Here is a 26,057-nt window from a genome sequence, read left to right as displayed (position 1 = left end):
CCAACCCCCGCAACTGGCAGCCAGCCCTCCCACCACTCAGTATGGTGAGTGTTTTGTTTGTTCATTATTTGCTATTAAACTACACTATAAATAATGCCAACCCATTCATGACTGCATATTGGAATGGCTATTCGGACAGGTATTGGATGGTGACATCATATGTTTACTCTTGAACACAGCAAAGAATCAAACGTTTCTGCTACTGCTAATAATAACAATAGTAATAATAATAATAATAATAATAATAATAATAATAATAATAATAATAATAACAATAATAATAAATACGATAGAATTGAAGAAGGAAATTGTACAAAAATACGAGGGAGTAGTTGACACATCGTCAGTGTGGCTTTGTTTATGCTGGAGTGAGCATTAGTCTCCGTCTTCTTCCAAACATTTCACAATAATTCATTGTGTTTGGTGCTTGTAAATTGAGTGTGACTGGAGTGGTAGAGGCAGTGGTTGAGGAAGCAGTTGAGGCAATGGTTGAGGCAGTGGGTGAGGCAGTGGGTGAGGCAGTGGGTGAGGCAGTGGGTGAGGCAGCGGTTGAGGCAGCAGTTGAGGCAATGGTAGAGGCAGTGGTTGAGGCAGCGGTTGAGGCGGTGGTTGAGGCAATGGTAGAGGCAGTTGTTGAGGCAGTGGTATTTAATAACATATATGTTATAAATAATAATAGTACATGTTATTAATAACATGTATTATTATTATTTATAACATATATGTTATTAAATACCACTGCCTCAACTGCTGCTTCTACCACTGCCTCAACCGCTGCCTTAACCGCTGCCTCAACCACTGCCTCTACCATTGCCTCAACCGCTGCCTCACCCACTGCCTCACCCACTGCCTCACCCACTGCCTCAACCATTGCCTCAACTGCTTCCTCAACCACTGCCTCTACCACTCCAGTCACACTCAATTTACAAGCACCAAACACAATGAATTATTGTGAAATGTTTGGAAGAAGACGGAGACTAATGCTCACTCCAGCATAAACAAAGCCACACTGACGATGTGTCAACTACTCCCTCGTATTTTTGTACAATTTCCTTCTTCAATTCTATTGTATTTATTATTATTATTATTATTATTATTATTATTATTATTATTATTATTATTATTATTGTTATTATTAGCAGTAGCAGAAATGTTTGATTCTTTGCTGTGTTCAAGAGTAAACATATGATGTCACCATCCAATACCTGTCCGAATAGCCATTCCAATATGCAGTCATGAATGGGTTGGCATTATTTATAGTGTAGTTTAATAGCAAATAATGAACAAACAAAACACTCACCATACTGAGTGGTGGGAGAGGCAGTGGTTGAGGAAGCAGTTGAGGCAATGGTTGAGGCAGTGGGTGAGGCAGTGGGTGAGGCAGTGGGTGAGGCAGTGGGTGAGGCAGTGGGTGAGGCAGCGGTTGAGGCAGCGGTTGAGGCAATGGTAGAGGCAGTGGTTGAGGCAGCGGTTAAGGCAGCGGTTGAGGCAGTGGTAGAAGCAGCAGTTGAGGCAGTGGTATTTAATAACATATATGTTATAAATAATAATAGTACATGTTATTAATAACATGTATTATTATTAACATGTATGTTATTAAATACCACTGCCTCAACCACTGCCTCAACCGCTGCCTCAACCGCTGCCTCACCCACTGCCTCAACCGCTGCCTCAACCGCTGCCTCACCCGCTGCCTCACCCACTGCCTCACCCACTGCCTCAACCGCTGCCTCAACCGCTGCCTCAACCGCTGCCTCTACCAATGCCTCAACTGCTGCCTCAACTGCTGCTTCAACCCATGCCTCACTCACTGCCTCACCCACTGCTTCAACCGCTTCCTCAACCACTGCCTCTACCACTCCAGTTGCACTCAATCTACAAGCACCAAACACACGAAAATCACTCACTACGAAAGCAAAAGACTTGGCAGACGACGCAACATCCCCCCAATGAAAAGCAGGGGTGTCACTAGCACGTTAAGAGACCATACAATAAGTGTCAGGGGCCCGAGACTGTTCAACTGCCTCCCAGCACACATAAGGGGGATTACCAACAGACCCCTGGCAGTCTTCAAGCTGGCACTGGACAAGCACCTAAAGTCAGTTCCGGATCAGCCGGGCTGTGGCTCGTACGTTGGTTTGCGTGCAGCCAGCAGCAACAGCCTGGTTGATCAGGCTCTGATCCACCAGGAGGCCTGGTCACAGACCGGGCCGCGGGGGCGTTGACCCCCGGAACTCTCTCCAGGTAAACAATGAATTATTGTGAAATGTTTGGAAGAGGATGGAGACTAATGCTCACTCCAGCATAAACAAAGCCACACTGACGATGTGTTAACCACTCCCTCGTTTTTTTGTACAATTTCCTTCTTCAATTCTATCGTATTTATTATTATTATAATTATTACTGTTGTTATTATTAGCAGCAGCAGAAATGTTTGATTCTTTGCTGTGCTCAAGAGTAAACACATAATGTCACCGTCCAATACCTGTCTGAATAGCCATTCCAATATGCAGTCATAAATGGGTTTACATTATTTATACTGTAGTTTAATAGCAAATAATGAACAAACAAAACACTCACCACACAGTGGTGGGAGGGCTGGCTGGCAGTTGTGCGTCGGAGGGAGGGTAGTAGGGACTCGCAGGTGGCGGGAAACTTAAATATGATTTGGCGGCTGAGAATTTGGTGGCTGGGAATTTGGTGATTGGGAATTTGCAAATGTGTGAAGCCCGCGAAAGTTGAAAACGCTAATGTTGAGGGAGACCTGTGTGTGTGTATGTATGTATGTATGTATGTATATTCTTCTTCTTTCAACAAAGCGGCTGTATCCCATCGAGGCAGGGTGGATCAAAAAGAAAAACAAAAGTTTCTCTTTTTTAAATTTAGTAATTTATACAGGAGAAGGGGTTACTAGCCCCTTGCCCCCAGCATTTTAGTCGCCTCTTACAACACACATGGGTTACGGAGGAAGAATTCTGTTCCACTTCCCCATGGAGAGAACAAGAAATAAACAAGAACAAGAACTAGTAAGAAAATAGAAGAAAACCCAGAGGGATGTGTACATATATATATACATGCTTGTACATGAATGTGTAGTGTGACCTAAGTGTAAGAAGAAGTAGCAAGACGTACCTGAAATCTTGCATGTTTACGAGACAGAAAAATGGACACCAGCAATCCTACCATCATGTAAAACAATTACAGGCTTTCGTTTTACACTCACTTGGCAGGACGGTAGTACCTCCCTGGGCGGTTGCTGTCTACCAACCTACTACCTATAATGTATGTACATATATATATATATCTTCTTTCTTTCAACACACCAGCCGTATCCCACCGAGGCGGGGTGGCCCAAAAGGAAAAACGAAAGTTTCTCCTTTTCCATTTAGTAATATATACAGGAGAAGAGGTTACTAGGCCCTTGCTCCCGGCATTTTAGTCGCCTCTTACAACTCGCATGGCTTACGGAGGAAGAATTCTGTTCCACTTCCCCATGGAGATAAGAGGAAATAAACAAGAATAAGAACTAGAAAGAAAATAGAAGAAAGCCCAGAGGGGTGTGTATATATGTGCTTGTACATGTATGTGTAGTGTGACCTATTTGTAAGTAGAAGTAGCAAGACATACCTGAAATCTTGCATGTTCATGAGACAGAAAAAAGGACACCAGCAATCCTACCATCATGTAAAACAATTACAGGCTTTTGTTTTACACTCACTTGGCAGGACGGGAGTACCTCCCTGGGCAGTTGCTGTCTGCCAATCTACTACCTATAATGTATGTATGTATGTATGAATGTTATTTTTTTTTATTAACACTGGCAGATTCCCACCAAGGCAGGGTGGCCCGAAAAAGAAAAACTTTCACCATCATTCATTCCATCACTGTCTTGCCAGAAGGGTGCTTTACACTACAGTTTTTAAACTGCAACATTAACACCCCTCTTCAGAGTGCAGGCACTGTACTTCCCATCTCCAGGACTCAAGTCCGGCCTGCCGGTTTCCCTGAATCCCTTCATAAATGTTACTTTGACAGCACGTCAAGTATTAAAAACCATTTGTTTCCATTCATTCCTATCAAACACGCTCACGCATGCCTGCTGGAAGTCCAAGCCCCTCGCACACAAAATCTCCTTTACCCCCTCCCTCCAACCTTTCCTAGGCCGACCCCTACCCCGCCTTCCTTCCACTACAGACTGATACACTCTTGAAGTCATTCTGTTTCGCTCCATTCTCTCTACATGTCCGAACCACCTCAACAACCCTTCCTCAGCCCTCTGGACAACAGTTTTGGTAATCCTGCACCTCCTCCTAACTTCCAAACTACGAATTCTCTGCATTATATTCACACCACACATTGCCCTCAGACATGACATCTCCACTGCCTCCAGCCTTCTCCTCGCTGCAACATTCATCACCCATGCTTCACACCCATATAAGAGCGTTGGTAAAACTATACTCTCATACATTCCTCTCTTTGCCTCCAAGGACAAAGTTCTTTGTCTCCACAGACTCCTAAGTGCACCGCTCACCCTTTTCCCCTCATCAATTCTATGATTCACCTCTATCTTTCATAGACCCATCCGCCGACACGTCAACTCCCAAGTATCTGAAAACATTCATTTCTTCCATACTCCTCCTCCCCAATTTGATATCCAATTTTTCTTTATCTATATCATTTGATACCCTCATTACCTTACTCTTTCCTATGTTCACTTTCAACTTTCTACCTTTATACACACTCCCAAACTCATCCACTAACCTTTGCAATTTTTCTTTAGAATCTCCCATAAGCACAGTATCATCAGCAAAAAGTAACTGTGTCAATTACCATTTTGTATTTGATTCCCCATAATTTAATCCCACCCCTCTCCCGAACACCCTAGCATTTACTTCTTTTACAACCCCATCTATAAATATATTAAACAACCATGGTGACATTACACATCCCTGTCTAAGACCTACTTTTACCGGGAAGTAGTCTCCCTCTCTTCTACACACCCTAACCTGAGCCTCACTATCCTCATAAAAGCTCTTTACAGCATTTAGTAACTTACGACCTATTCCATATACTTGCAACATCTGCCACATTGCTCCTCTATCCGCTCTATCATATGCCTTTTCTAAATCCATAAATGCAATAAAAACTTCCCTACCTTTATCTAAATACTGTTCACATATATGCTTCAATGTAAACACTTGATCTACACATCCCCTACCCACTCTGAAACCTCCTTGCTCATCCGCAATCCTACATTCTGTCTTACCTCTAATTCTTTCAATAATAACCCTACCATACACTTTTCCTGGTATACTCAATAAACTTATTCTTCTATAGATTTTACAATCTCTTTTGACCCCCTTCCCTTCATATAAAGGGACTATACATGCTCTCCGCCAATCCCTAGGTACCTTCCCCTGTTTCATACATTTATTAAACAAAAGTACCAACCACTCCAACACTATATCCCCCCCCTGCTTTTAACATTTCTGTCATGATCCCATCAGTTCCAGCTGCTTTACCTCCTTTCATTCTACGTAATGCCTCACGTACCTCCCCCACACTTACATTCTGCTCTTCTTCACTCCTAAAAGATGGTATACCTCCCTGGCCAGTGCATGAAATTACCACCTCCCTTTCTTCCTCAACATTTAAAAGTTCCTCAAAATATTCTCACCGTCTACCTAATACCTCCCTCTCCCCATCTACTAACTCCCCTACTCTGTTTTTAACTGACAAATCCATACGTTCCCTAGGCTTTCTTAACTTGTTTAAATCACTCCAAAATTTTTTCTTATTTTCATTAAAATTTCTTGACAGTGCCTCTCCCACTCTATCATCTGCTCTCCTTTTGCACTCTCTCACCACTCTTTTCACCTTTCTTTTACTCTCCATATACTCTGCTCTTCTTATAACACTTCTGCTTTGTAAAAACCTCTCATAAGCTAACTTTTTCTCTTTTATCACACCCTTTACTTCATCATTCCACCAATCACTCCTCTTTCCTCCTGCCCCCACCCTCCTATAACCACAAACTTCTGCCCCACATTCTAATACAGCATTTTTAAAACTCATCCAACCCTCTTCAACCCCCCCCCCCCACTACTCATCTTTGCACTAGCCCACCTTTCTACCAATAGTCGCTTATATCTCACCCGAACTTCCTCCTCCCTTAGTTTATACACTTTCACTTCCCTCCTACTTGTTGTTGCCACCTTCTTCTTGTCCCATCTACCTCTTACTCTAACTGTAGCTACAACTAAATAATGATCCGATATATCAGTTGCCCCTCTATAAAGGTGTACATCCTGGAGCCTACCCATTAACCTTTTATCCACCAATACATAATCTAACAAACTACTTTCATTACGTGCTACATCATACCTTGTATATTTATTTATCCTCTTTTTCATAAAATATGTATTACTTCTTACCAAATCTCTTTCTACACATAGCTCAATTAATGGCTCCCCATTTACATTTACCCCTGGCACCCCAAATTTACCTACTACTCCATCCACAACATTTTTACCCACTTTAGCATTGAAATCCCCAACCACAAGTACTCTCACACTTGGTTCAAAACTCCCCATGTATTCACTCAACATTTCCCAAAATCTCTCTCTCTCTGTCTCCCGCCGAAACATAATATTCAAGTGATGTGAAATTATTACTAGTAATGATTATAAACTTACGAGATTTAAAACCAGCAATTATTTGTCACTTACATTTTACTTGTCTTCTCTATCTAACCCCTCTCTACTCATCTATGTTTGCTGCTCCTGTACTTCTCACTCAGTAACTCCTTCTGTATTCCTCCTTCATGTTAGTTGTTCTTGCACTTGCCTCACTCAGCAACAATCTGCTCATTATCAAAAATATTAACTCCTTGTGAGAGAAATATCTTTTCTCTTGTTTTTGAATTTTAACCCTTTCGGGGTTTCCGACGTACTAGTACGGCTTACGCACCAGGGTTATTGATGTACTAGTATGCGTAAATTCTAGCACCTTCAAATCTAGCGAGAGAAAGCTGGTAGGCTTACATATGAAAGAATGGGTCTATGTGGTCAGTGTGCACAGTATAAAAAAAATCCTGCAGCGCACAGTGCGTAACGAGAAAAAAAAACTGACCGTGTTTTTGGTTTATAACCGATTTTGCACTGTATTTGCATGTGGTATTTATTGTTGTATTCTAGTTTTCCTGGCCTCACTTTATAGAATGGAAGACATATTACAGAAATTGAGATGATTTTGATTGGTTTCACAATGAAAAGTATCTTGAAATTGAGCTCAAAGTAGCAGAAATGTTCGATTTTTGCCAAAGTTCAAAAGTAAACAAATCATGCCATGTGTCCAATACACGTCAACTGGCGAGTCTAATATTCTTTCACAAGTGCGCTGATATTATTTATACCATTTCTACACTAATGCAGTAGCCTGCATAACAGTAAATCTTCTATTTTTTGAGAGAATAAAAATTCAATGTAGAAAGCAAAAGAAATGTAAGAGGGGCCTGGAGACGTGATTAATGAACAGAGGAAGTGTTATTTTAGTGCCAGGAATGTCTGTCTTGTTTATTCTGGACCCTATTTGGAAATTGGCATCTTTTGAAATTTGTGTGAAATTGGCAAAATTGCTAATTTCTGACTATTTTATTGGATAGTTGAAATCGGTAAATAGGTGGTTTCTTGTACTCATTCGATAGAAAAAAATGGAGTTCAGCGAAATAGTTATAATTTTTGTTGACTAGTACACTGGAATTGACTGAAAATAGGGCTGAAAGTGGGCAAAATTGCCAATGCGTAAACACCGTTGAGACTGCTGACTTCGCGAGAGCATAATTCCATAAGTTTTCCATCAAATTTCATACTTTTGGTGTCATTATGATAGGGAAATGATTCTCTATCTTTTCATAAGAATTTTTTTTTTCCAAAAAATTTTTGACCCTGAGAACAAGTTTAGGAGAGGGCCTCTTGACCCTGAAAGGGTTAAATGTAATTTTCCCATGCAGAATTTTTTTTTAAAATTCCTGAAACAATTTTCCAGCCTGCTTTTTGAAAGCATAAACGATAAAGAGCAGGTAACATTATATACTAGAGTACTTAAATAGGGCTGCCTGGAAGCTTGTATGAGAGGGCATTACTACAGAAAACAAGAGTTTGTATATATTAGGAGGTGCAATACCAGTAAATTTTAATACAAAAAGAATAGTAAAAAAGCACAATACCATAACTGGAACAGTACACAAATAACCTGCACATAGGAAAAAGAAACTTATGACAATGTTTTGGTCTGACCTGGACCATAAACCAGTTAATGTGACCAGATGATGATCTAAGTCAGACTGAAACATTATCATAAGTTTGTTTCTCCTATGTGCAGGTTATTTGTGTAAAATTTTAATACATGTATGATCTCTAAAGTTTGTAAATCTTTACTAGCATCAATCTACCAAAATGAAACATAATTTCACTGCTGAAGTACTCCACTTTCTTACTTATTCAAGATATTTGCAGCCCCCATTCATTAAAAGATACACTATGTTTTACTGTTAAAATACTGATTGTAGCAAATCTAGATAAATGAGGATAATTTTAGGCTCAGCTCTTCAGCTATACCTATATTAAAGCTAATCAGATGACTTGGATATTATTTACTCTTACAGGTAATCACACAAGATGAACAATTTAATAACTGAGCTCAGTAATTCCAATAAAGGTAAAACATCCACAACCTTATGTTCATTATATAGTACGTTTAATTTTTTAAAGATTTCATGCATTAATTTAAAAAATGAAGCGTCAAAACATTATGGCACTAACAATTAAAAAATAACATCCAAATTGTAAATGAAAATCTGATATTTTGTTCTGTTCTGGACTGTTAGTAAAGTGTGAGTGAAATAATGAAGGGCAGAAATCCAGAAGTCAAATCAGACCACTGAGTGGTAACAATTATTAATTTTAATTTAGAATAAATATAATATTTAGAAAAATATTCAACAAAATGCAAGGAAGTAAATTAAAATTTATTTATCAATATTAGTGGTGAAAGTGTTTTTTTAATAAAAATGAAATCAACATAACTGGTAAGTTGTAAATTAATGTACTGTACATATTCTTTGATGTAATCTCACAACCTTAAAAAAACATTTATTTTTTCCAGGAAAATAACTCTGATGAATCTGTAATATATTATTATTATTTAAGAAACACTGTTATAAATGACTAGCTCTTCTAAACCCATCTGCCCTCTATGTTTCCAAATTCTGTACTTTACAAGATCTTTACGAGTCACAATACCAACAACTCCATTATTGTCATCAACTACAACAAGATGTCTTAAACCAAGAGCCCTGAAAAGATTGAACATTCTTGGCAGGGGAGTGCAGGTAACTATTGAGTAGGGTGAGGGGTTGTAAAATGGTCTAACATCAACTGTGCAGTTCAAATCCTCAGAATTCAACTCAACTTCATCCAGAGTGAAGTACCGTGGATAAGACAGACGGAAGAGACTGATATCTACTTTGCTATTCTGCCACACTTCAGCATTTTCGTTGAAAACCTAAAAAAAAAAAAATAATATATAATAAAAAAAAAGAGATGAGAATGGTTAGGCACAAAGATAACTTCCTAAATATTATTATATATTTTTTTACCAACATTTTAGCACAGGAGTGTATTATATCACATTCAAGGGAAGCAAATGGATGCATTCTTATACAAAAATATCAAAGCAATGGCTTTAACAGCCTTAATGAATAACATAAATCCCATCACTAAAAGCTAGTACTGTATGTTCCATATTTGCCACCTCTGTACTCAACTGATGAAGCCTACTGTTTAGGCAACCTGTTTCAGAATAAGATACTGTACCTAACTGCTGCACACGTCTTACTTACTGGGTATCTATTTTTTGTCAGTAATGTATACCATTATACTGATAACTGAAAACTTCAAAAGAACAAGACTTATTTGCACTTTCAGAGGTGGTCTAACCATAACTTATGCCTTGCCAGCTGGACAATATTACTCAGGATAAATTATGGTAGTAGGTTGGTAGACAGCAACCACCCAGGGAGGTACTACCGTCCTGCCAAGTGAGTGTGAAACAAAAGCCGGTAATTATTTTACATGATGGTAGGATTGCTGGTGTCTTTTGTCTGTCTCATAAATATGAAAGATTATAGGTACGTCTTGCTACTTCTACTTACACTTAGGTCACACTACACATACATGTACACGTTTATTTATACAAACTCATCTGAATTTTCTTTGATTTTATCTTAATAGTTCTTGTTTTTATTACTTTTCCTTTTATATCCATGGGGAAGTGGAGTAAGAATCTTTCCTCCGTAAGCCATGCGTGTTGTAAAAGTCAACTAAAATGCCGGGAACAATGGGCTAGTAACCCCTTTTCCTGTAATAATTACTAAAAAGAATAATAAGAAGAAAATTGTCTAAGTGGGATGTCTGAATGTGCGTGGATGTTGTGTGAATGATAAGAAAGAGATGATTGTGGATGTTATGAATGAGAAGAAGCTGGATGTCCTGGCTTTAAGTGAAACAAAGCTGAAGGGGGTGGGAGAGTTTCAGTGGAGAAGAATAAATGGGATTAGGTCAGGGGTTTCAAATAGAGTTAGAGCTTAAGAAGGAGTAGCAATAATGTTGAAGGATAAGCTATGGCAGGAAAAGAGAGACAATAAATGTATTAATTCAAGGATTATGCGGAGTAAAATAAAGGTTGGATGTGAAAAGTGGGTTATAGTAAGTGTGAGAGTAGTTGTGGTTGGGGATTTCGTATATGCACCTGGAGAAGAGAGAAGTGTAGAGGAGAGAGATTTTGGGAAATGTTGAGTGAATGCGTGGGGAGTTTTGAATCAAGTGTGAGAGTAGTTGTGGTTGGGGATTTCATTGTTGAAGTGGGTAAAAATGTTGTGGAGGGAGTAGTAGGTAAAGTTGGGGTGACAGGGGTAAATGAAAATGGGGAGCCTTTAATTGCACTATGTGAGGTTTGGTAATAAGTAATACATATTTTATGAAAAAGAGGATAAATAAATATACAATGTATAATATAGCACGTAATGAAAGTAGGTAATCTTTCACATTGGGGGCAAATGCATGGTGTAACCAGTTATAGAAAAATTCCCTAGTGACCCATGCCTTACTGTTTGCCCTCCACAGCACACACAAATTATCCTTGAGGACATTCTTTTGCCTGAACGCTCTGGGAGTTTCAGAGTGATACACTAATAAAGGCTTAACTTTGCAATCACCACTAGCATTGGCACACATCAACAAAGTAAGCCTGTCTTTCATAGGCTTATGTCCTGGGAGTGCCTTTTCCTCCTGAGTAATGTAGGTCCTGCTTGGCATTTTCTTCCAGAACAGGCCTGTTTCATCACAATTAAACACTTGTTCAGGTTCCAGTCCTTCAGTTTCTATGTACTCCTTGAATTCATGCACATATTTTTCAGCCGCTTTGTGGTCCGAACTGGCAGCCTCACCATGCCGTATCACACTATGGATGCCACTACGCTTCTTAAATCTCTCAAACCAACCTTTGCTGGCCTTAAATTCACTCACATCATCACTAGTTGCAGGCATTTTTTTAATTAAATCGTCATGCAACTTCCTAGCCTTTTCACATATGATCGCTTGAGAGACGCTATCTCCTGCTAGCTGTTTTTCATTTATCCACACCAATAACAGTCTCTCAACATCTTCCATCACTTGCGATCTTTGTTTCGAAAACACAGTTAAACCTTTGGCAACAACAGCTTCCTTGATTGCCGTTTTCTTGCCCACAATAGAAGCGATGGTTGATTTTGGTTTCTTGTACAACCTGACCAGGTCGGTGATACGTACTCCACTTTCATACTTATCAATGATCTCTTTCTTAATTTCAATGGGTATTCTTACCCTTTGAGGTGTAGGGTTGGCACTAGAAGCTTTCTTGGGGCCCATGGTCACTTATTTTCCACAAACAGCACCGAAAACACTGTAATAATACGAAATATTCCGAGTGCATGCTTGAATGTTACCGCGGAGGCTAGCTGGTAAACAATGGGACGGGCGGCACATGTGAGGCTGGCTGAGGGCCCACATTGGACGCGTCTCGGACGAAGTTCGCTGAGCGGGTTTTTGTCCACTATGCGGGGCAAAATTTTAGCGAACAAAGCGTTCGCTATGCGGATTGTTCGCTATGCAAGGCGTTCGCTATGCGGGGGTCCACTGTAGTTTGTTAGATTATATATTGGTGGATAAAAGGTTGATGGGTAGGCTCCAGGATGTACATATTTATAGAGGGGCAACTGATATATCGGATCATTATCTAGTTGTAGCTACAGTTAGAGTAAGAGGTAGATGCGACAAGAGGAAAATGGAAACGACAAGTAAGAGGGAAGTGAAAGTGTATAAACTAAAGGAGGAGGAAGTTCGGGTGAGATATAAGCAACTATTCGCAGAAAGATGGGCTGGTGCAAGTATGAGTAGTGGGAGGGTTGAAGAGGGTTGGAATAGTTTTAAAAATGCAGTATTAGAATGTGGGGCAGAAGTTTGTAGGTTATAGGAGGGTGGGTGCAGGAGGAAAGAGGGGTTGTTGAGGTGGTTTGGTCATTTAGAGAATGGATCAAAGTAGAATGACACGGAGAGCATATAAATCTGTATAGGAAGGAAGGCGGGGTAGGGGTCGCCCTCGAAAAGGTTGAAGGGAGGGGGTAAAGGAGGTTTTGTGGCGAGGGGCTTGGACTTCCAGCAAGCGTGCGTGAGCGTGATAGATAGTAGTGAATGAAGACAAATGGTATTTGGGACCTGACGAGCTGTTGGAGTGTAAGCAGGGTAATATTTAGTGAAGGGATTCAGGGAAACCGGTTATTTTATATAGCCGGACTTGAGTCCTGGAAATGGGAAGTACAATGCCTGCACTTTAATGGAGGGGTTTGGGATATTGGCAGTTTGGAGGGATATGTTGTGTATCTTTATACATATATACTTCTAAACTGTTGTATTCTGAGTACCTCTGCAAAAAACAGTGATTATGTGTGAGTGAGGTGAAAGTGTTGAATGATGAAAGTATTTTCTTTTTAAGAACATAAGAACATAAGAATGTAGGAACACTGCAGAAGGCCTACTGGCCCATACGAGGCAGGTCCTTATCAAAACGACATCTTCCTAAATTATTATTATTATTATAATCAAAAAGAAGCGCTAAGCCACAAGGACTATACAGCGTCACATCTACCTAAAGCTACCCAAGAAATAACTCCCGTACCCCATGACACCAATCAAACCCAGCCCCTCCCACTCATACATTTGTCCAGTCTCTTCTTAAAGCTACCCAAGGTCCTAGCCTCTATCACCCCACTGGGAAGACTGTTCCACGCATCCACAACTCTGTTAGAAAACCAGTACTTACCTATGTCCTTTCTAAATCTAAATTTATCCAACTTAAATCCATTATTCCTGGTTCTTACCTTGTTCGACACCCTCAGTACTTTATTAATGTCTCCCTTGTTTATGCCCGTCATCCACTTATACACCTCAATGATATCTCCCCTCATTCTACGCCTCTCCAGAGAGTGGAGATTTAAGGCTTTAAGTCTATCTTCATACGGGAGGTTCCTTACACAGTAAATCATTTTAGTCATTCTTCTCTGTATGTTCTCTAATGAGTCTATGTCCATTCTGTAGTAAGGGGACCAAAACTGAGCAGCATAATCTAAATGAGGCCTCACTAGTGATGTATAGAGCTGTAAAATAACTTTTGGACTTCTGTTACTTATACTTCTTGAGATAAATCCAAGTAATCTGTTGGCCTTGTTGCGCACACTAAGGCACTGCTGTCTTGGCTTTAGATTTCTGCTTACCATGACTCCCTAGTCTTTTTCACATTCTGTATGACCAAGCTCTACTTCACCTAGATTATAGCTTCTAGGGTTATTTTCATTACCAAGGGCAAGTACCTTACACTTATCCACATTAAACTTCATCTGCCATTTTTCAGACCAAGACATTAGTTTGTTCAAATCGTCTTGGAGTTCATTGATATCGTCTTGGAGTTCATTGATTTTAGGGATTTTCTTTCTTTTTGGGTCACCCTGCCTTGGTGGGAGACAGCTGACTTGTTAAAAAAAAAAAAAAATTATGGCAGGCATATCACATACAGAATTTGGAGCACAGAAATTAAAAAGCTATGTGGGTTCACTGAGGGTATAATTCAGAAGGCTGAAGAAGGGTTGCTGAAGTGGTTTGGGCATGTAGAGAGAATGGAGAAGGAAAGACTGACAGGGTTGAGAGAGTAAATGAGGCTTTGAGTTTTAGGGTTTTGAAGCATCTAACAGGCTGATTAGAGTGTGTTAGATATGAGCTAAAGAAGACAAGTGGTTTAATGGACATGCTGTTGGAGTGTAAGGAAGGTAACAATTATGAACTGATGAAGGGAAAACAGTTAGTGAAACTTAAAGAGTCCTGGAGGTGATAAGGGCAGTGAATGCACTCTGAAGAAGGGTTGAGAGATACTGTCATCTAAGGGGTAATCTGCAGTGTAATGTTAGTACACTTCAGGCAAGATAGTGATTGAATGAATGAAAGTGAATGTGTTTTCCTCTCTGGGCTACCTTGCCTTGGCAGGAGAGGGCATCGAGGTAAAAAAAAAAAAAGTAATTTGTACTTAAAAAGTTATCACTGAGGTACAAAGTGATGCTTAATTCTCAAGCCATTCATCACTAATCAACTCAACTTGCTAACTACATGTTCAGCATATAAAGTAAAATAAGAGGAAATGCAAAGGTAGGGAAACAACAAACACCAGAAAACAAGAAAGCAAACATGAAAAGGATAATATTGAAACCCAACAGTGGGACAGATCGCTTAACCCTTTGGGGGTTTCGGACGTACTAGTATGTCTTACGACCCAGGGCTTTTGACGTACTAGTACGCCTAAATTCTAGCGCCCTCAAATCTAGTGAGAGAAAGCTGGTAGGCCTACATATGTAAGAATGGGTCTATGTGGTAAGTGTGCGCAGTATAAAAAAAAATCCCGCAGCACACAGTGCGTAATGAGAAAAAAAAAAACTTTGACCATGTTTTTGGATTAAAACAGGGATTTTGCACTGTATTTTCGTATGGTATTTATTGTTGTATTCAAGTTTTCTTGGTCTCATTTTATAGAATGGAAGACATATTACAGAAATTGAGATGATTTTGACTGGTTTTACAATGAAAAGTACCTTGAAATTGAGCTCAAAGTAGCAGAAATGTTCGATTTTTACTAAAGTTCAAAAGTAAACAAATCATGCCAAGCGTCCAATACACATCAACTGGCGAGTCTAATATTCTTTCACAAATGCGCTGATATTATTTATACCATTTCTACACTAATGCAGTAGTCTGCATAACAGTAAATCTTTTTTTTTTTTTTGTAAAAATAAAAATTCAAAGTGGAAAGCCAAAGAAATATAAGAGGGGCCTGGGGACGTGACTAACAAACAGAGAACTGCTATTTTAGTGCCAGGAATGTCTGTCCTGTTTATTATGGACCCTATTTGGAAATTGGCAGCTTTTGAAATTTGTGTGAAATTGGCAAAATTGCTAAATTCTGACCACTTTATTGGATAGCTGAAATCGGTAAATGGGTGGTTTCTTGTACTCATTCAATAGAAAAAATGGAGTTCTAGCGAAATAGTTATGATTTTTGTCGACTAGTACACTGGAATTGGCCAAAAATAGGGCACAAAGTGGGCAAAATCGCCGATGCATAAACATCGTCGAGACCACTAACTTCACGAGAGCACAATTCCATAAGTTTTCCATCAAATTTCATACTTTTGTAAATTTTTTTTTTTTTAAATTTGGCCGACCCTGAGAACAAGTCTCTGAGAGGACCTGTCGACCCCCAAAGGGTTAATAATGCCAGATTGTGAATTTGGGAAAATGTAATACCTCATTTAAGGAAAAAATTATAAAAAATAGGCCATACTTTAATGTATATAATATAAATTAGAATAGTACTACCTTGTGTTTTAAAAGCACTAAGAGCTGAGAACGCAGTATGAGACCTCTCAAGGTGCCAAATGACCTGAAGTAACGTGTATCTGCTTCAGTTGGAACACAGTCTACAACTGGGAAGCCATTATAATGATGTTTCTTGAGAATGCTTACAATATTCTGAACAGTCTCAACACTCCTTAAAGTAGCAACTGGTCGGTTCATTACCTGAAAAATTCCAAAAAATCTTTTAAGGGTCAGTATAACAAACTCACTAATTATATAAACGAAAAATAAACAAATTACATGAAATACAGTAATATTCTGCATAATAAATACAGTAGAGCCCACTTATACAGCAGGTTAGATTCCAGGCTACCACCAGAAAGCAGAACGCCATTTTTTCCACTTATAAATGCAAATAAATGCCAGATAACAAGTTTACACTAACATATATGAAGTTTGTAATAGAACTAGGCATTACAACAATCAAAAGCAAAATACTACACACACAGTACACTCATTACCTTAAAATACAGTGGACCCCCGGTTAACGATATTTTTTCATTCCAGAAGTATGTTCAGGTGCCAGTACTGACCAAATTTGTTCCCATAGGGAATATTGTGAAGTAGGTTAGTCCATTTCAGACCCCCAAACATACACGTACAAACTCACTTACATAAATACACTTACATAATTGGTCGCACTGGGAGGTGATCGTTAAGCGGGGGTCCACTGTATTTGTAGTCTTAATGTAGGGTGAGAGGTGAGTAGTATTTATTGTAAGAAGTCAGGTGTGGGAGGTATGGTAGCCAGCCAGGCCACCCCACCCATACGTAATATACTGCGACATTTAACCCTTAAACTGTCCAAACGTAGATCTACGTCCACGTGCGGGGGGCTCCAAACTTAGATCTACGTTTTTTTTTACGTGCTTTCAAATGGGGAAAATCAAGGTCGGAGTGCTATGCACGAGAACGTAGATCTGCGTTTGGGCAGTTTAAGGGTTAAAGCACCCCAGAGTGATAAAATGCATATACAGTGGACCCCCAACCAGCGGCGGCATCAACTAATGGCAAATTCATCTAACAGTGCTCTTTGGCGTAAAAAAAAATGGCTCTACCAACGGCGAAAAACTCATCTAATGGTTTTTGTCCCAAACGTGTCCATGCGGCAGGAGCGCAGCCTAAGCGGGCCCAGCCACTCCAAGACTCAGTGTACCATTTTTTACAAGCCGTTGTGGTTGATTCCACGTGTACCTGCGATTTATTTTGTATTATTCTAGTGTTTTTAGTGCTTGTAACTGCTAAATAAGCCACCATGGGCCCCAAGAAAGCTTCTAGTGCCAAGCCTGTGGTAAAAAGGGTGAGAATTACTATGGAAATGAAGAAAGAGATCATTGAAAAATATGAAAGTGGAGTGCGTATGTCTGAGTTGGAAAGGCTATATAACAAACCCCATTCAACCATCACTACTATCTTGGCGAACAGAAAGGCAATCAAGGAAGCTATTGTTGCGAAAGGTGCAAGTATGTTTTCAAAACGGAGATCACAAATAATCGAAGAGGTGGAGAGACTGTTGTTGGTGTGGATAAACGAAAAACAATTATTAGGAGATAGAGTGTCTTAGTCAATAATATGTGAAAAAGCAAGGCAGTTGCATGATGATCTCATTAAGAAAATGCCTCAAAATAGTGATGATATTGATAAATTTAAAGCCAGCAAAGGCTGGTTTGAGAGATTTAAGAATCATAGTGGCATACACAGAAACACAGTGTGCAGTGTTCCTTCTTTTATTGGGTAGTTGAAATAGTTGATTGGGTGAGTTCATTTTTTTTTTTTTTTAAATTCTTGGACAGTGTAGACATATTTCAGATCACCAGGGGTCTGGACACTGAAAGAGTTTAAAAAAAAAAAAAAAAAAAAAAAAAAAAAAAAAAAAAAAAAACACCGTTACAAAAGATTATAAACAAAATGGAGCTACATTGTTTGTTTGTGGGTTTGCCTAATTACTTGCTTAACCCCTATCAGGGTCTGAACCCCTGATCTGAAACTTGCTCTCAAGGTTGGAGAATTTATTTTTTTTTTTATTATCACACTGTCCGATTCCCACCAAGGCAGGGTGGCCCGAAAAAGAAAAACTTTCACCATTATTCACTCCATCACTGTCTTGCCAGAAGGGTGCTTTACACTACAGTTTTTTAACTGCAACATTAACACCCCTCCTTCAGAGTGCAGGCACTGTACTTCCCATCTCCAGGACTCAAGTCCGGCCTGCCGGTTTCCCTGAACCCCTTCATAAATGTTACTTTGCTCACACTCCAACAGCATGTCAAGTATTAAAAACCATTTGTCTCCATTCACTCCTATCAAACATGCTCACGCATGCCTGCTGGAAGTCCAAGCCCCTCGCACACAAAACCTCCTTTACCCCCTCCCTCCAACCCTTCTTAGGCTGACCCCTACCCCGCCTTCCTTCCACTACAGACTGATACACTTTTGAAGTCACTCTGTTTCGCTCCATTCTCTCTACATGTCCGAACCACCTCAACAACCCTTCCTCAGCCCTCTGGACAACAGTTTTGGTAATCCCGCACCTCCTAACTTCCAAACTACGAATTCTCTGCATTATATTCACACCACACATTGCCCTCAGACATGACAACTCCACTGCCTCCAGCCTTCTCCTCGCTGCAACATTCATCACCCATGCTTCACGCCCATATAAGAGCGTTGGTAAAACTATAGTCTCATACACTCCCCTCTTTGCCTCCAAGGACAAAGTTCTTTGTCTCCACAGACTCCTAAGTGCACCACTCACCCTTTTCCCCTCATCAATTCTATGATTCACCTCATCTTTCATAGACCCATTCGCTGACACGTCCACTCCCAAATATCTGAATACATTCACCTCCTTCATACTCTCTCCCTCCAATCTGATATCCAATCTTTCATCACCTAATCTTTTTATCCTCATTACCTTACTCCTTCCTGTATTCACTTTTAATTTTCTTCTTTTGCACACCCTACCAAATTCATCCACCAACCTCTGCAGCTTCTCTTCAGAATCTCCCAAGAGCACAGTGTCATCAGCAAAGAGCAACTGTGACAACTCCCACTTTATGTGTGATTCTTTATCTTTTAACTCCACGCCTCTTGCCAAGACCCTCGCATTTACTTCTCTTACAACCCCATCTATAAATATATTAAACAACCACGGTGACATCACACATCCTTGTCTAAGGCCTACTTTTACTGGGAAATAATTTCCCTCTTTCCTACATACTCTAACTTGAGCCTCACTATCCTCGTAAAAACTCTTCACTGCTTTCAGTAACCTACCTCCTACACCATACACCTGCAACATCTGCCACATTGCCCCCCTATCCACCCTGTCATACGCCTTTTCCAAATCCATAAATGCCACAAAGACCTCTTTAGCCTTATCTAAATACTGTTCACTAATATGTTTCACTGTAAACACCTGGTCCACACATCCCCTACCTTTCCTAAAGCCTCCTTGTTCATCTGCTATCCTATTCTCCGTCTTACTCTTAATTCTTTCAATAATAACTCTACCATACACTTTACCAGGTATATTCAACAGACTTATCCCCCTATAATTTTTGCACTCTCTTTTGTCCCCTTTGCCTTTATACAAAGGAACTATGCATGCTCTCTGCCAATCCCTAGGTACCTTACCCTCTTCCATACATTTATTAAATAACTGCACCAACCACTCCAAAACTATATCCCCACCTGCTTTTAACATTTCTATCTTTATCCCATCAATCCCGGCTGCCTTACCCCCTTTCATTTTACCTACTGCCTCACGAACTTCCCCCACACTCACAACTGGCTCTTCCTCACTCCTACAAGATGTTATTCCTCCTTGCCCTATACACGATATCACAGCTTCCCTATCTTCATCAACATTTAACAATTCCTCAATTTATATATAAAAAAAGAAAAAATCTGAGGGTAATGAAACCAAAAGTATGAAATTTGATGGAAAACTTATGGAATTATGCTCTCACAGAGTTATTGGTCTTGGAGATATTTATACATCAGCAATTTTTTTCCAAATTGAGTCCTATTTTTGGCCAATTCCATTGTTCCAGTCGACCAAACTGATAGCTATTTCACTAGTATTTCTTCTATTCTACTGACTGAGTACGTACAATAAACTACCCATTTAACTATTTCAACTACCCAATAGTCAGGAATCGGTAATTTGGTCAATTTCACATAAAATTCAATACGTACTTGGCAATTTCAAAATAAAGTCCAGAATAAACAATGTAGACATTCCTAGCACTAAAAAACATTTCCTCTGCTCATTAGTTACATCCCTAGGCCTCTCCTATATTATGCTTACTTTCCATTTTGAATTTTTATTCACACAAAAATAGATTTACTGGTATGTAGAATACTGCATTATTGTAATTATTGTATAAATAATGTCAGCACATTTGTGAATGTATATCAGATTGCCTAGTTGGACACATATTGGACAAGTGACGTAATCTGTGTACCCTGGAATACCAGCAAAAATCGAACATTTCACTATCTTCAGCCAAATTTCAAGCATCATTAAGTCCTGAAACCAATCAAAATCATGTCTATTTCTTTAATATATCTTCTATTCTATCAAATGAGACCAAGAAACAAAGAATACAACCATAAAAAAACATGGAAAGCTACCATTTTAAAGCAGAAACACTGTTGCAGTTTTCCCCCATTGTTTCCTGCATGTTGCAGGATTTTTTTTATATGGTGCATTCTCACCAATTAGACACATTCTCTCATATCCAGGCCCAAATTTACCACTTACAGGTTATCTGAGCAAGCTGAGCTCATGGCGTAGAACTACGGGACTAACCCACACTTCAAAGCTGCAGTACTATGGGACCCACCCCAGAAAGGTTAAAAGACTTCAACCTATACTGTATCATGCAGTTAAACTGGTAATTTAGCTCCCGTCTGGAGTTCCCACTAGTCACTACTTGTATGACCTGCACTAGCTTCCTGTTAAGACAAAGTATTAATTTAAATTCTGTCTATCATTTACGAGCCATCGCTTGGTCAATTTTTTGCTCTGAGTTACGAGCAATTCCCCCTCAACCCACAATTCGCACACCTCGCTTGTGTTTATCTATGATTTAATGCTTTAATTCAATGGATGTCATCATCTTTTCCTTCTCAGCACTATCCTTTGCACTTACTTTCTAAGGACCCATGGCTAGAAAATAAAATGTCAAATTAACTGCACAAAATGCAAGCAAAACACAAGAGAAATGCTTCCACAGTGAGGTAAACAGTGCATTGCGCCAACCAGTGGCGGCATTCTAAAGCTCCTCCTCATTATTATTATTAATTTAGAGAACTGGAGCACAGACCCAATTCCCCAGATAAAGAGCCCCTCACCAGGTTCGATGTTCCTTGACACTGGTGAGGGGGCTCTTGATCTATGGAACTGTATCTGTGCTCCAGTTCCTTAAAGTAATAATAATAACAATAGTAATAATAATAACGAGTAAGCTTCAATTCCCTAAATTAATAATAATAATAATAATAATAATGAGAAGCTAAAGAATGCCGCCATTAGTTGGCGCAGTGCACTGTTTACCTTGCCATGGAAGCATTTCTCTTGTGGTTTGCTTGCATTTTGTGCAATTATTTTGCCAAATTTCTTTTTTCTAACCATGGGTCCTAAGAAAGTAAGTGCAAAGGACAGTGCTGAGAAGAAAAAGAGGATGAGGTCCATGGAATTAAAGCATGAAATCATAGATAAACACAAGTAAGGTGTGCAGGTTGTGGGCCACTGACAGCACAAGCCATTCTGCCTATCTTTTCCACCCTCCACCTCCATTAGCATCTCTTCTCCCTGAGTACAGTAGGGCCCCACTTAAATGGCAGGTTAGGTTCCAGGCTACTGCTGGAAAGCACAACTCTATTTTTTTCATTTATAAATGCATATAAATGCCAGATAAGTTTACACTAACATATATTAAGTTAGCAATAGAACTAGGCATTAAAAATTAAAATACACACACAGTACACTCATTATTTACCTCAAAATATTTGTAGTCTTAATGTAGGGCAAAAGGTGAGTAGTATTTATTGTAAGAAGTCAGGTGTGGCAGCCCTCCTGGCCACCCCACCCACACATACTATACTATGATGCTTAAACTCCCTAGAGCAATAAAATGCATATACAGTACACTCATTACTTACCTTAAAATATCTGTAGTCTTAATGTAGGGTGAGAGGTGAGTTTTATTTGTAGGAAGTCAGGTTGTGAAGTATGGGTAGCCAGGAAGGGCAGCCCTCCCCACTCCACCCCACCCACACGTAATGTAAACAAACCAGACGAATGCGTCTGGTTTTCGTCACTTTACATTTTGTACAAGTTGTCTCCATGTTGATACAGTAGAATAAATAAAGAGAAACACTCCCATTCTCACGTAACACTATTTGTAGAAGAAATGACGCCCTGAGTGAATGCATATGAAAGGAATAATTTTCTAGCTACCCCCAGTAATATTATAGTGTACACATTTTCTCTGATGCTGGACTACAAGTCGCCTGGCTACCACAAGTCTTACAAGTCGCCTGGGTACCACATCTCATATTTATGTTAATTTATTCTACTGTGGGATGTATTTAGATGGATTAAACAAAATGTCAATATTAATGTTTTATATGATATTTAACCCTTTGACTGTTTACGCTGTATGCACTACTGTTTCTGACGTATCTATACACATAAATTCTAGCGGCTTCAAATCAAGCAGGAGAAAGCTGGTAGGCCCACATGTGAGAGAATGGGTCTCCATGGTCAGTGTGCACCATATAAAAAAAATTGGGGAGCCAGTGGTGCACTGTGGGAATGCCATGTCCGTTGCTCTTTTTCAGCATGCCTAGCAGTAAGAAACATGTGATTCCCCAACAAATCTGGGACTCTTCTCTTCCCAAGTGATGCTCTAACACAGATGGAAGTGTCAGTGAAGATCAATTTCATGATTTCCAGGAGGAGGAGGAGGAGGAGGAGGAGGAGGAGAAGGGAGGAGGAGGAGGAGGAGAGGAGGAGGAGGAGGAGGAGGGAGGAGGAGGAGGGAGGAGGAGGAGGGAGGAGGAGAGGAGGAGGAGGGAGGAGGAGGAGGAGGAGGGATGAGGAGGAGGGAGGAGGAGGAGGGAGGAGGAGGAGGGAGGAGGAGGAGGGATGAGGAGGAGGGAGGAGGAGGAGGGAGGAGGAGGAGAGGAGGAGGAGGGAGGAGGAGGAGGAGGGAGGAGGAGGAGGAGGGAGGAGGAGGAGGGAGGAGGAGGAGGGAGGAGGAGGAGGGGGAGGAGGAGGAGGGAGGAGGAGGGAGGAGGAGGAGGGGGAGGAGGAGGGAGGAGGAGGAGGGGAGGAGGAGGAGGGAGGAGGAGGAGGAGGAGGAGGAGGAGGGAGGAGGAGGAGAGGAGGAGGAAGGAGGAGGAGGAGGAGGGGAGGAGGAGGAGGTGGGGGATGGAGGAGGACGAGGGAGGAGGAGGAGGAGGAGGGAGGAGGAGGAGGGAGGAGGAGGAGGAGGAGGAGGAGGAGGAGGAGGAGGAGGAGGAGGAGGAGGAGGGAGGAGGAGAGGAGGAGGAGGGAGGAGGAGGAGGAGGAGGAGGGAGGAGGAGGATGGAGGAAGATGGAGGAGGAGGAGGGAGGAGGAGGGAGGAGGAGGGAGGAGGAGGAGGGACGAGGGGAGGGAGGAGGAGGGAGGAGGAGGAGGGGGAGGAGGAGGGAGGAGGAGGAGGGAAGAGGAGGAGGGAGGAGGAGGAGGGAGGAGGAGGAGGGGGAGGAGGAGGAGGGAGGAGGAGGAGGGGGAGGAGGAGGAGGGAGGAGGAGGAGGGAGGAGGAGGAGGGAGGAGGAGGAGGGAGGAGGGAGGAGGAGAGGAGGAGGAGGGAGGAGGATGGAGGAAGGAGGAGGAGGAGAGAGGTGGAGGAGGGAGGAGGAGGAGGGAGGAGGAGGAGGGAGGAGGAGGAGGAGGAAGAGGGAGGAGGAGGAGGAGGAGGAGGGAGGAAAACAGTTCACCCATGACAGTGACAAGATAAGGTGAGATAACACCTGATAAGAGCTGACGTTTGATGAGCGTAAAGGAGGGTGGGGGAGGGTGCAGCTGATAAGAAAAGATTAGATGACCATCCCTCTCCCTCTGTTTTTGCTGGTACACAAACATTTCTGTCTGTCTTTTTGTCTGTCTGTCAAGCTCCTTGTCTATCCGTCTAGCTCTCTGTCTCAGAGAGAGCCACAAGACTGCGTCATCACGTTTACTCACATCTTCAAGCAGAGTACAGTGGAACCTCAAAAATCGAACTTAATCCGTTCCAGGAGCTAGTTCTAAATTCGATAAGTCTGAAATTCGAAGTAATATTTCCCATAAGAAATAATGGAAATACAATTAATCCGTTCCAGAAACCCAAAAATATTCACACAAAAAATACATTTAATAGAGATTAATTACAGTTTTACATACAACAAATACTATAGTTTTTAATTATGTATAGTAATACATATAAAATAACATTTTTACTTACCTTTATTGAAGATTGGTGATGGCATCTGGAAGATAGGGAGGAGGAGAGCGGGAGTTGGGGTTAGTGTTTGGAAGGAGAATCCCCCTCCATGAGGACTTCAGGCAAAGCCCTCTCTGGGGTTATTTCCCTTCTCTGTCTTTTAATGCCACTAGGACCAGCTTGAGAGTCACTGGACCCCTGTCTCACAAAATAACTGTCCACAGTCCTCTGTTTCTGGCGCCACTAATACGGTCATTTCAAATCATGACCAAAACTCGCTATATGGCTCTCCCCACTTGACTTTCTAATACGGTCACCGTCACCGCGCCCCACCCGGTTTGTTTACATTCTCTGTGAGATCCGTAAGCACTAAGTCTCCATTTTGTCTGGAAACTCCAAAATTTCAAGTGTTTTTAAAAGTTATTTCATATTTTATATATACTCTGATAATTATACTTATGTATACCTGTACCTAAATAAACTTACATACTGTACTAACATGCAGTTACATATTAAAATCAGTAAGTCTCTTATATCTCGAGACGTCATATTAGTAATGATAATAATAATTACAGAGTCTCATTAAATGTTGTATATTACGTTAATATACACATTTTCATTAATCCATCTATGATATTTTTTTTCAAAATTATATAATAAACACGATGCATAACATATAAATATGATAAATACACCCCACAGTAGATTAAATAAACATGAATATGAGATGTGGTAGCCAGACGACTTGCACAAGTGACGCCATATTAGAAATGATAATAATAATAATAATAATAATAATAATAATAATAATAATAATAATAATAATAATAATAATAATAAAAATCACCGAGTCCCATTAAATGTCATATATTACGTTAATATACACATTTTCATTAATCCATCCATGATATTTATTTCAAAATTATATAATAAACTCAATACATAACGTATAAGATGATAAATACACTCCACAATAAAATAAATAAACATAAATATGAGATGAGTAGCCAGATAACTTGTACAAGTGATGGCAAGAATAACATTTTCTCTAATCTAACATAAGAGAAAATGTGTTACTGGGGGTAACTATAGAAAATTATTCCTTTCGTATGTATGTTAAGTTTATTCAGGTATACACAAATAGTTACATAGATTATCAAACATAATAGCATATTTGTAGAGAACCTAGGATAACCCAAAAAAGTCAGAGTGACTTATTTTCATTGCCTTCACTCAGAGCGTCATTTTTTCTCAAAATGATGTTACATGAGAATGGGAGTGGTGTTCTTTATTTATTCTACCATATCAATGTAGAGACAACTTGTACACAATGTAACCTGTACACAAACCAGATGTGTACACTTTGTTTACAAAACTTACCTTCGCCTGGTTTGTTTACATAACTCTGCGCCTGTTCTCCCTCATCCACTCATTCTCTCTCTCATTTATTTGTTTTATCTTATTTACTTACTCCTGACCCTACATTAAGACTACAAATAATTTAAGTAATGAGTGAACTGTATGTA

General features: G+C 40.2%; 1 protein-coding gene across 1 annotated transcript in view; it reads right to left on the bottom strand.

Annotated features, from left to right (window-relative positions):
* Positions 1 to 1,746: 1,746 nt before the first annotated feature.
* LOC128688710 (chloride channel protein 7) overlaps positions 1,747 to 26,057 on the bottom strand; it is an 85,214-nt gene continuing 60,903 nt past the window's right edge. Inside the window, exons 8-9 of the mRNA XM_053776698.2 lie at positions 16,014 to 16,214; positions 1,747 to 9,564 (exon numbers count right to left, since the gene is read on the bottom strand). Coding sequence (XP_053632673.2) covers positions 9,205 to 9,564; positions 16,014 to 16,214 — 561 coding nt within the window. The 3' untranslated portion in view covers positions 1,747 to 9,204. The remainder of the gene's footprint in view (positions 9,565 to 16,013; positions 16,215 to 26,057) is intronic.

The sequence above is a fragment of the Cherax quadricarinatus genome, chromosome 13, assembly GCF_038502225.1.
Source record: "Cherax quadricarinatus isolate ZL_2023a chromosome 13, ASM3850222v1, whole genome shotgun sequence".
NCBI lineage: Eukaryota > Metazoa > Arthropoda > Malacostraca > Decapoda > Parastacidae > Cherax > Cherax quadricarinatus.
This window is presented reverse-complemented; position numbering and strand designations above follow the sequence as displayed.